Genomic DNA, 12,388 nt, shown 5'->3' on the forward strand with positions numbered 1-12,388 from the left:
ATGAGAAAATCGTATAGTGAAATCCATCAGTGATGACATAAGTGATTTGAAACTTAGGCAAACGTATTCAGAAATATGAAATCGTTCATCAAAATAATCCGAGACATCCAATCTAACCTTCTCTTCCCTGTTGATAGCGGCCAGCCACAGGCTCCTGCCTCAGCACCTTCTCAAGCTAAACCAGCCAAGGAAGGGGATCGGGACTGGAACCAGTCGGCTGTGTTTAGGATGATCCAACAAGAAGAGCGCCGGCCAGGTCAAGGTCCACCAAGGGCTGCCCCAGCCCCAGCCCCTGCCAGGGGTGCTCCTGTACCACCCCCGGCCCCCAAACCAGCCCCTCAGTTCCAAGCATCTGCCAAATTCAGCGCACCTCCCCAATTCAATGCACCTAGTTTTGAAGACGAATTGGGGGTGTCTGATTTCTAAGTTTGCAGATAACGATCGGGGGGCAAGAACGTTGGAAGAAGTTTGCTGTACATGTTCCAAACACTTACTAATGGCGGGCATACCTAAGCCAGGCAGACCCATTTTGGCTTTGTGATGGTAGAGTCATTTTGTTCTCAGTCACATGTACTTCTAGCTACTGCTACACAGCCGGTCATTGAAGTAGAGGGTGTAGAATACGATTATACAATGTTTGGTGTTCCTTTTTTTGTTTAATTTATTCACTACGGGCCGAGGACACAAGTGCAATATGAGGTTTTATGCCCTTTATTTATTAGTCCCCTTGGCAAGGTAGACCTTTTTGTACATTATACCACAGGTGAGTTGATCGCCATGCTAATGATACCACAATGTGTTCCAATTGTACAAAGTATAAATGAAGCCAGATGGTAACAATATATCGCGTCGGATGAAGGCGCTTAACATCAAACTCAAGGTCAAGGTCAGCAACATTGATTAAAGCGCTGGCAGAATCAACGGCATTCCATGGTTGGAACGACTAAGCTTTATGTGTTTTATTAACATTTTCGCAGCTATAACACAGATCGAACATGTACCATGCCAATTATATGCCATTCGTCATTCAGGCTGGCTTCAACTACTAACCTCAACGGTCGTTTTGATGAAACCATGTGGTTTATCTTAGAACCTGGTCTGAGTTTTCGATATTTTTGGAGTGTTGTTGTGTAGTCCTATAGGTGATCAAAACCATGCTGGTGCCTTGTTTGGTGATTTGTTATATATTGTGTGAAGACTATGTAATATTACTCATGTATTTATCATAAGAGGTTGCAGGACAGGATACTCTGGAATATATTGTATTAACAAAATGTTGTAGTAAGTTCCACCGCTCGCTAAGTCTCTACCGTCCTTCAAGGAATAAACTGTGATCCATTGGAATTTGACGGGATTTGAGTTGTTTTGTTCAGTTTCCTGTGAGAATGTTGGCAACACGAGTTGGCAATGACGCACACGACTATCGATAGTTACGATATATCGTAACAGACATCAGTGATTGAAATTATGTGGAAGCATTAGGTCACAATACAATAAATTTTCACCCACGCGCAATGAAATGTTTTAAACGAACTGCTCAAGGCATCTGTGCATCAATGGATGATTCACATGAAGGACTAAGTATGTTCTGGATTTCAAGAAACAGTATTAAACATTTGAAGGCATTCGGGGACAATGAAATTATGTTACGTGGGATGAAGTGAGGCGATCGGGGAAGAGAATTTAATAATGAATTTATTTTGACCTTTTAAAATTTCACACCTGTAGTAAGTACCTCATCACTTTTATCTGAAATACACCAGGGTGATGTTGTACGAAGCGATTGTAACGGTAAGGTGGTCGTACCTCCCGTACCTTAACATAGACTCATGACAGTCGTAGCGCCAACGACACCCTTGTGTCTATTCAGGACCCGTTCAAATCGGACGATACTTGGAGTGAGTGAGTTGGGTTTAACGTCGCTTTTACAGTATTCCAGTTATATCACGGCGTGTGGGAGGAAAGCCCGAAGTCATGCAGGTCTCAGACGTTAACGGCTTCGGTGAAACCCACGAGCACGGGTATGGTGCCGACAAACCTAGAAACATAATCGGGGTGAACCGGGATACGAACCAACAATCATAGGTTTTCTGGCGTGCCCAAGGGACGCAACTCTGCACAGCGAATCGCGGCGCCTCAGACGACTGGGCCACCCGTGCCCCCGACGATGCTTTGAGATACATCACCAACACGACTCCAGCGTTCTCGTTAGGCCGTTACAGCCGGCTGGGTTAAAGCCAGAAAATCTACATTTCGGGAAGTTACTCGTACAACCATCACAAGTGATTAGCATTGCACTTGTGGTATTTCTATTACAACAGTGTCGCAACATTGCAACAGTTAGATGTTTCGTAGTAATCCCACTCTGGGAACAAAGAGCGCATCGTCACAACGTCAAGGGTTTTCTATGCTCTACGTTCCTTTATCATCCGTGAATACATACGGCCGCTTCGCTTTGTACATAATCGCTGGTTGTAACCAACGGATTCCAGTTAAGTCCTGGGTATGGACAGCGCGAGGGAAATCAGCGAGCTCTCGGACCCATGAACCCTCTGATGACACGATCGGTAGTATTTCACGTGCAACACGTGTCATAGTCTTGCGGCTATCTGCTCTACACATTGCTTCAATATCAGGCAACGGTAGGGTTCGCACACAGTCTATGTAGGGAGTAGGGTTCTTTTAACTTCTGTCAGCTGAACACTGTCTCATTCCATTTCCTGGCTGAAAATAAACACGTGTCGTTATCATTATATTACACCGCATAGCGTTCGTATGTATTCACGGGATGTGATATTGATACCAGTTCTTAGCAACCATTTTATCCTTTCGATCCACATCTTAACTACCTGTTTGTGAGAACAGGGTAGTATGAGCATTTCTGTGCCCGAAGCTAGACACACTTTTCTCTCTGAAGTTTCATCAAAAAGCGGGTCACAAAACGAAAATAATTCATTACATCATTGAGTCTTTGATATTTGTCCTAGTTACTTATTTTTGGATCTGCACGTAAATATACTGAAGACATAGATCGTTGTTCACTTACAGATGTGATGTGCCGTTACGGGTAGCACTCACTCACTCACTCACTCACTCAAGGGACTAAGAGAACAGGGTAAACAATCAATAGAATTTTTTTTTGTTAATTCTATATTGTTTTAATTATAGTTGGACACTTCATGACGCTGCTCTTGAGTGAGTGAGTGAGTTTGGTTTTCAGCAATATTCCAGCAATATCACGGCGGGGGACACCAGAAATGGGCTCCACACATTGTACCCATGTCGGAAATCGAACCCGGGTCATCGGTGTGACGAGCGAACGCTGTAACCACTTGGCCACCCGACCGCCCCTTGCTGCTCGTGAGGGTGGTTCACCTTTACTATGAACAATGAGGTTCGAGTAGTTGTGCGGAGAAAAGCTTTTATTCAACAATGCATATAGAATGAAAAAAAGATCGTCTCTTGATTGTGTAATACATGTACCACAAGTTTGTATAATATAAACCTTCACAGATTACATTGATTAGAAGGAAGCATAAGCCTTCACACACCTTGATAATGTAATACCACAAGTTTGTATTATATAAGCCTTCACACATCTTGATAATGTAATACCACAAGTTTGTATTATATAAGCCTTCACACATCTTGATAATACATAGGCAGAAACCTTCACATAGAAACATAATAATACTTAGGTGTAAGCTGTCACACATTATCGTGATATACATAGGCATAAAGTTTCACAAAGAGAACAGACAGGAATAATTCCTGGTATATGATATTGCACGGTGTTCGACAAACCTGACATGCTGATCTTAACTAATTTTGAAAAAGCATTTGGTACTATCAAAAAAACATTTATACTTCCTGTTCTAGAAATATATGGCTTTGTTCCTTACTTGATTAAATGGGTAAATATTTTAATCAGCTATTCTTCGGATGTGTTATTCAAAACGGACATGTCGTATCTTTTTTTCTTCAGAAATTCCAGGGGTTGTGGACAGAATATTCTTTTAATTCATTTTGAATGATCAGACGGATAAAATTAAAAGAATAGACTTAATAAAGTATTAATGACAAGGGGAATTTAGAATGATAAACTTGAACATGTTTATATTCTTACAATACAGATGTACAAAAGACGTTAAGCTGTTAGACTTTCAATATAAATGTATCTGATCTTTGGGACATATTTAGCGAAAGCTTAATGGGTTTCAAGAAGTATCTTAAAAATGATGATCATTTAGTTTTAGTATTACTAATTGTGTCCTATTATTTCTTAACAATGGTGCGTAATTATATAGAATGCAATACCCCCTGTGATTACAACGATGTATCCATTGACATAGATATAAAACAACAAATATAAAAACAAACAGACAAACAAGCAAACAAAAGCTTTCACGTAGAAATTTGATAATAGATAGGTATAAGCATGTATACATAGTCTTGATTCTATTATAACACACTTATTGATACGTCATCTTGATTATAAACGGTCGGGCAAAAGAGTTGTTAGTCATGGTGGCTAAAATGAAACAAAAACAAATGGTTTGTCGAGGGTGATGTTTTTGATACGTGTATATAGTTATGTTTTAGAACTAATGTGTTCAGTCTAGTAACGTTTTGATAACGTTCGTAATGATTTGGTTAAATCCTATTTTCAGATATACTTTGCCAGACAGTTTATAATAGCATATTCCTGTATATATCTTCTTGATTATATAAATAGAAAAAGATTATATATCTCTTGATTTTATAACAGCAAAATATTGTATACATTTTCTTGATTATATAATAATAAATTAAAGGCCTATATTTGGGGGTAAAACAATATATTTTCGGCCACTTCTCCAAGACATACTTTTTTACTCTAAAAGGAGGAGCAGATCTTTTCTTGTTTAGCACACGTTTTTCCTGACACCCAGTATGTCCAGTTTTAAAATCGGAAGAAAATTATTCTTTTCCAGAACTATTCAAAGGAACATCCCACCAAATACAAACTGGCCAGTCCCTTATTATCTTCTATATGTCCACGTGCTATTACAGCACCCCATCTTACTTCGAAACTTCACTCACTCAGTAGGAGCCTTCTGGCAATAATACCCGCCCAGCGCAGAGACGGACCCAGCTGGGCATGGCTTGCAAGTGAAGGTCTTCTGGGACAAGTACTGGTTCGCGGGGCAGCAGGATTTATCGCAACCTGCCCTGTCGCCACTTCGTACAGACAGTGAATGTTGGGACGGCGTGTCTCGGACATCCCGTCGAGTTATCTGCCTTTCGGCAGTCCTGTTGTACATGGTGCACATAAGTATTCCAACTTTGATGGGGAGTTCGGTTGCTGGGTCAGGAACAGGCGAGAACTTAAACCCATGGAGCTGGATCTTCCAGGTGGAGAAAATGGAAGGAAACAGCAACGTTTTGGTTTTGAGTTCCTCGCAGGTTGTCAGATCGTTGCTTAGGGGGCAGATATACGAGATCTTATCATTCGTGCAGGTGGTGTATGGGTTCTGAAGCTTTCCCTTGCGACAGTTATGCAGTAATAGCCCTTCTTGGTACTCAAATACCATTGGATGTTGTGGGACTATGACATATTCAGTTTGGCCTGGAATAAGTTCGTTATTCAACAAACCAATAACTGATGATTTAACACGCCTGTAAGTCGTCGTTTTTGTTGGTGCATAAACTTCGAAATCTTTAACATATGATGCAATAATTCTATCATTCACCCCAATCCAACCATTATCCCTCAACCATTGCTGATTCTCGATCTTAAATGTGATCTCATTACCAGCATATAGATCCGTAATGTTAACGTAGGCTTTGTCCGAGCTATTTGAGGGAACGGTAGGGATATTGACATACAAGCGAACTTCATTGTCACAGGCTGCTTCTGGATGCGCAAGAAGAGCCGGAACATCGGATTTCACACCTTTACATACGGCAGGCCTCCGTCCACCATTTTTGTACTCCAGGATATTGCAATACTGATCTACGATGACCCACGTCTGAACCTTGTGGGTGACGACCATAATGGCGGACATTTGCTCCATCACCATCAGCTTGTCCTCTGCAGCTCCTGCCTTGGAGGTGATCGCATCAAAGTTGGCATTCATAGACTGTGCGGCATTTACTGCAGTTTGGGCTCTCATATAAGACGCCATGTCTGCTACTAAATCAAACTGAAAGTCGTATATTTCGGAGAAGGTCTCGATCATTTTTGCAATTTCAATTTTGGTCTTCCAGCATATCCCGCTTTTCCCGACCATTCTCTTAAAATGTGCTGAAGCTGATGCTTGCGAATTCTCGATGATGGTGCAGGCTTCGTCAACAACGACACCCCAAAATACTTCAACTCCTACTAGCTGAGGTCGTGTAATTCCCGGCTGGTAATCCGCGTATTTGCTTAAGAAAAATGTTTTATCTGCTTCAAAACTGGAATAGGGAGAATCTATATTATCGATAACCCGACGGATAACTTTCAGAAAGTCGTTGTTTTTAGCAAAACCAACTGATAAGGCTTTTGTTTCTTTGATAAGACTTGATACTGATGACTTCAGTTTTTGTACCACAGCCAAATCTGCAATACTGTTTGCTAAAAGTGATGCAGTCTCCATAATTTCACTGGCAGACCCGCCATTTAGAAGCCAGTCCATTGGGTTACATGCCTCCGCTATCCTCAGTGCTAACATGGCTGCCTGCTCCCCGACCTGTGCCTGTGCTGTTTGTAGAGCATACTTAACGATCTTGTCTATGTTATCATTGACAGTCCCTTGCAATTTCTTAGAGGATTTTGTGAATGTGTCCAACATACCCTTAACGTACTTGATATCTGCCATTGATTTATCCCTATTGAAAGACTCCACTTTAGTGAAATATGTTTTCAGTCCCTCGAACTGGCTGGCTACGCTCTGACCTACTTTGGCAGTGAGATAATTAGCGATGTTTAACAAATCAGATTTTTGACCCTTAACAAAATCGAGGATCTTGTTCATCTCCGAGCTGAGAAGCAGAACCTTTAAATCAACTTCAGTTGTAAGAACTTTTCTGGTGTTTAGCGCTTGCTGGTGCCTGTCAACAATGAGACGAGCTTGTTCCACAAGTTTATGCAGATTGTAGAGGAGCACCTGTTCCGTTGTTCCACTCACACTCTTCTCTCCGAAATAGGCAGCCTCGAACTTACTATAGAGGGACATCAGGGCATTTAGTCCAACGAAATTGTTTTCCTGGATAACGGCAAATATGTGTCGAGTATTCTCCACATATAGTGCTTTTTCGGACAAGGGTGGAATGTCCTTGAATTCAGTTGGACTATTTTTCTTGAAGTCTTTGAACTGCATGGAGAGGGCAGCCATAGCTGCTTGTGCTACCTCACTTTCCCATGTATATTTGTCAGCTATTTTTTTCACTTCTCGTATTGGCTCAGACAGGAGGAACACCTTCTTGTACATGCAAAATTTGTCATTAGGGTTAGTTTTACACACGGCGTCAAGCTCGGCTCTAAAGGGGGCAGTTATGTTGACAGGCCACACGTTTGTGTCTAAGAGTGGAACAATCTTGTCTTTGAGTGTTTTGATTTTGGATAGTTCTGTCACGTATTTCACCAATTCATCAGGGCGGGTTCGACAGACAGGTTTCAGCTTCGGATGACGGTACCAAGCTTGGGTGACGTATTTGGACATTTGTAGCCTCTTTGCTTTCCCAAAGTTCACAATCTGTTTCAGGATTTTTTCGCGAAACTCAACGAGCATTATGACCTGGCATGAGGGTTTATCAGCATTACTAGGGTTTTTACATTCTTGTATCATTTCAGGAATAGGGTCCTTAAATGGGGGACGGTAAGAGTGATAACGGGAACTGATATGAGATATACCACTATATCTATATATCTCTGCAGCAAAGCCCATGTCGGTTGAAGTTCTTATCTGCTTGATCTGACAGGATGGGTACATGCTTTGAAATCTGCATATCATTGACTTATCGTAAATGATGGCGCGACCGCAATGTTCAGCGAAGGGGTCATGGTTGCCTTGTACGCCGAACGGGTCCCTCAACAGCGTTTGAAAGTCGACTCCTTTATCGTGGAGAACCTTTATCCACTTCGATATTCCTTTGAATGGGTCCGCTGCTCCAGGATCTGTTTGCAGACCAAGTTCATGGGGCGTTGGCTGACCTTGTGCGGCTGGCGTCGGAGCAAGACACAGGATGACTACAGCCGCGTTTAAGCACAGCTGATGCATGTCTGCCGGAGATTCTTATCTCACGTTCGGCTGTTTCCACCAAGCCTTATTCTAGAGACCTCTGTTTCTTGATCGCCTGTCACCTACACAGAGAATGTAAACGTATTACGCATGTTCAGGAGTAGTATGGTAGTTTAGTGGTTAGAACGTTCTGTCCCTGTCACGGAACAGTGTTTGATTACCCACTTCGCTATTATCTAAGGAGCCCTTGCTTATTTACAAACTGCCAGATGTCCCTGGATTAGTGATGGCTGCGTCGATATACAACATTCACACTCAAATGTACTTTCTTGAAGTGAACGCACAATGTATTGTGTTTGGAATCGAAACATGGATCGAATGTAGGAAGAGCCACCGCACTGCTGTGCTACTATGCTACTATTCTACTTTGCCTCCGTGGAGATTCCGATTAGAACAGGTCACCATCAACCGATGTTCGTGGCAATGTATCTGGGGGTCAGGGGCGGTCGCTTGGTTGATAGCGTGTCATCGTACTTGGACGGCATCAGAGGTTTTATTCAAAGTATCAGACACAGGATCGTCTGGTTTAGACTCGATTACACGCTGTCGGCATATCCTCTGCACATCCAAACTGGGTTCAAAAGTAATTGGGGGCACGGGTGACCCAGCCGTCTAAGGCGCCGCGATTCGCTGTGCAGAGTTGCGTCCCTTGGGCACACCAGAAACCTATGATTGTGGTTTCGAATCCCGGTTCGCCCTGATTATGTTTCTAGGTTTGTCAGCACCATACCCGTGCTCGTGGGTTTCACCGAACTGGTAAACGTCTGAGACCTGCATCACTTCGGGCTTTCCTCAAACATTAACCTGACACGCCGCGATATAACTGTAATACTGTTAAAAGCGGCGTTAAACCCAAATCACTCACTTAAAAGTAATTTCCGACCATAATGCATTAGGGGCTGTTAAGGGAAATCAAATTGTCAATATACTGACTTGGGAAAGCACTTCATGTTACATATCAGCAACTCAGAAGCATGTGGTAGATGTGTGTTAACATAGCGCCGCCTTTTAGGGGTGACAACCTAAAACAAGTTCCTTAGGTTCTGCGTGCCGCGTGTATCCTCTCTGTCATTACCACATGCTCCGAATATTTCAATTGGTTAATTTCAAATCTGCATTACTTGTAATGGAAAAAAAACATACTACCGACACAAAAAAAGGGACCTAAAAATATGAGTGCAGCTATGGTTGAGGTGCACATATACAATATTGTCGCGTTGCTTCTGAAGGCACGTGATGCACGTGCACACAGCAGCCAACTCACAATCACTCATGCAATTGAGCTTAGTGTCCGAGACAGTATCTCAATGAAGTGAGTGAATGAGTTGGGTTCAACGCCGCTTTATAATAATCCTATACATTTCCAAAAACAGACCAAATTTCTAGAACTAATCTTTGATAAACATCTAATCTGGGGTGCTCACATTAAAAACCTAATAAATAGATGCAGTGAGGACCTAAATGCACTACGCTGCCTGACAGGTTCCTATTTGGGGGGTCTCCAAGGGGACCCTACTACCACAATACACATAATTAATTAGATAAAAAATAGACTATGGATGTCCAATATACAATACCTTAAGCACAACACTAAACGATAAACGTAACTCAATCCAATACCAAGCACTTAAGATAATTACACGAACACAACAGGGCACCCCGCTTACCTCACTGCAGGCCCTAACAGGCTAAATCCCTCTGGATTTACGCCGAGAAAATTAACAATAAATTTCTGGGCCTCAACCAAACAACACATCCTAATACAACACATCCTTAAAAACAATATAAGCCTAAAACACCAAGCACTAACACGGAAAAACCCATTATTAACACCAATCTCTCAACGCACACTCAACTACTTAAACATACACAACCTAAACGATTTGAGACTTACCACAAAACCGGGTCCTCCGACCCGGCCTCGAAACACACAGCATTCGGCATCCATGTATACCAACCCACAAAAGAAACTAAATGCTATAGGCTCCCAAATAATCAATCAATTTTCACGGCCGAATTAATGGGATGGCCACAGTTCTACATAACCCCCAAATTAAAAAAACACCAAAAAACCCTAATCCTTCCTGACTCTCTAAGTGGACTCCAAGCTATCAAAAACAGAAAGACAAAAAATCAACCTAAATTTATTCAACAGATACTCAAATGCTCCAACAAGCTCCGCAACCTAGGTAAAGAAATAGAACTCGTGTGGATCCCTGCCCACGTCAGCGTGTTTGGTAATGAACGCGCCGACAAAGTAGCCAAAGCATCATTAAAATTAGAAGAGATAAGCATCAACCTACCAATATCTAAAGTCGAGATTAAAAGTATCACTAAGAGTAAACTTCTCCAAAAGTGGCAAAACCAATATCAGAAATCAAACTGTAAACTGAAAGAGGTGCTCCAAACGCCACTCAAAAAAACCAAAAGTTCTTCATAACTCCAAAAAAATCGACAGGGCAATAATCAAATTACAGACAGGGCACACACAACTAAGCTGTCACCCTCGCAGAATCAGAAACCACCAAACAGGTGAAACACCTGAACACGCACGATTACACAGCACACACCGCCAACAACACAGAACAACCCTCAAATCCACAATTAACTATAACAAACAAATGTCTCTGGCATCTAATCTAAACCCACTAAACGACCTACAAAACTTCATGGCATAAGGCATTTTCCTAATTAAAACAGGTCTACTAGGCGGCATCTAATAAACTACAAAATCATTCTATACCACGCTAAAACCCTACCCCCCCCCCCCCCCCCCCCCCCTCCCTTTAGTTCCCCAACCTATAGCACGGCATTCTTCCAAATTCTAACTTTTCCCAAAATTAAATAACCAACCCTAAAGTCCCCCAGGTTGCCCTTTCTTTTCGGACATACCCTCCTCGGTAAAACCACTAATTGGCCTGGCTGGCCCGTGTGCGAAATACGGAAATACGCATAAAGTCGGAAAGCGCACGTAAAAAAACCCAACTCTATCTCTCTCTCACTGGCAGCGTTAACACAATTTTGCCTCCAGTCGTTGTTCCATTCGCTAGAATTATAGGCAGAAATTTTGAACTGCAAGAAGACAATGGCAGACTACATGTGCAAAGATCGTCACCTATTATCTCCGACGACAAAGCATACGGACATTGGACTGGCCCCGCTAAGTCCCCGGATGTCCCCAATAGAACATTTGCGGGATGTTCTAGGTCGGAGAGTGTAGCCAGAGACCCCGCTCCCTTCAACGTGGCCCAACTTGGTTTTTGTTAAGTTTGGTTTGTTGTTTAACGCCGCACTCAGCAATATTCAAGCTATATGACGGCGGTCTGTAAATAATTGAGTCTGGACCAGAGAATCCAGTGATTGACATCAAGAGCATCGATCTACGCAGTTTGGATACAATGACATGCATCAATCAAGTCAACGACCATGACCCGATCCCCTTAGTCGCCTTATAGGACAAGCATGGCTTGCTTTTGACCAATACTAACCCGTGGTGTTCACGGTCCGGTGTATAGTGTATACTATGTCCAATCTAACTATGATAAATACCCCGGGCCCACTACTACCGTAACATCTGTCTAATCCCTATTCGAATAACACGAAACTGAAAATAACTGTCTAATTAAATCACTCTCATGAGTCTCATGACAATTTATTTTTCGATAGAATCCCAGCTCTCACCCCCTCTATCTCTCTCCAAGTGTTCACTGCAACTCAAATATAACTTTTCTCAACTTCAGAAAATTCAGTCTTTCACCCTGAAGTATGTATTAAAAGCAATACCTTGGTAGGTCGACGATGACTTAGACGGCTAAATGCATTCAGCACAATGTCATATGGTAATTGTAGCATGAATCCTACCTGTAACGTTTTGTCAGCGGTCGAAGTCCCCAACAGTCATATCTGGAGTGCATGTCAACTAAATATACTACTCACGTAAAGGTGTTGCTTTCAATTGAGTGTTTCCTAACGATATTAAAAAGATGCGTGATATATGTTTCAATGAATTGTATTTCAAACTGTTTGGAGGTGAATGATTAATCTTAGCCGATCGGACAATGCCATAGAAAAGCATGTGATATAATTGAAAGCTTTTGTGCGACATTCTCTTTGTATTGCCAGAC

The 12,388-nt window shown here is 42.1% G+C and overlaps 2 protein-coding genes across 4 annotated transcripts in view; one reads left to right on the forward strand and one right to left on the reverse strand.

Annotated features, from left to right (window-relative positions):
- Positions 1–1,338, forward strand: part of LOC139468246 (LIM domain-binding protein 3-like) — a 30,894-nt gene extending 29,556 nt beyond the window's left edge. For all 3 annotated transcript variants that reach the window (XM_071250087.1, XM_071250088.1, XM_071250089.1), the window contains one exon: positions 138–1,338. In XM_071250087.1, coding sequence (XP_071106188.1) covers positions 138–426 — 289 coding nt within the window. In that variant the 3' untranslated portion in view covers positions 427–1,338. The remainder of the gene's footprint in view (positions 1–137) is intronic.
- Positions 1,339–3,414: 2,076 nt separating this feature from the next.
- Positions 3,415–12,155, reverse strand: LOC139468247 (uncharacterized). Its single transcript, XM_071250090.1, has 2 exons — positions 12,126–12,155; positions 3,415–8,326 (listed from the first exon to the last, which is right to left on the reverse strand). The coding sequence occupies exon 2, from the start codon at positions 8,241–8,243 to the stop codon at positions 5,079–5,081; it is 3,165 nt and encodes a 1,054-aa protein (XP_071106191.1). The 5' UTR covers positions 8,244–8,326; positions 12,126–12,155; the 3' UTR covers positions 3,415–5,078.
- Positions 12,156–12,388: the final 233 nt, after the last annotated feature.

This window comes from Haliotis cracherodii, unplaced genomic scaffold (genome assembly GCF_022045235.1).
Source record: "Haliotis cracherodii isolate W230 unplaced genomic scaffold, xgHalCrac1.p SCAF_2, whole genome shotgun sequence".
NCBI lineage: Eukaryota > Metazoa > Mollusca > Gastropoda > Lepetellida > Haliotidae > Haliotis > Haliotis cracherodii.

Coding starts and splice junctions, on each gene's coding strand:
- LOC139468247 (XM_071250090.1), bottom strand. CDS start 8,243: ATGCATCAGCTGTGCTTAAACGCGGCTGTAGTCATCCTGTGTCTTGCT.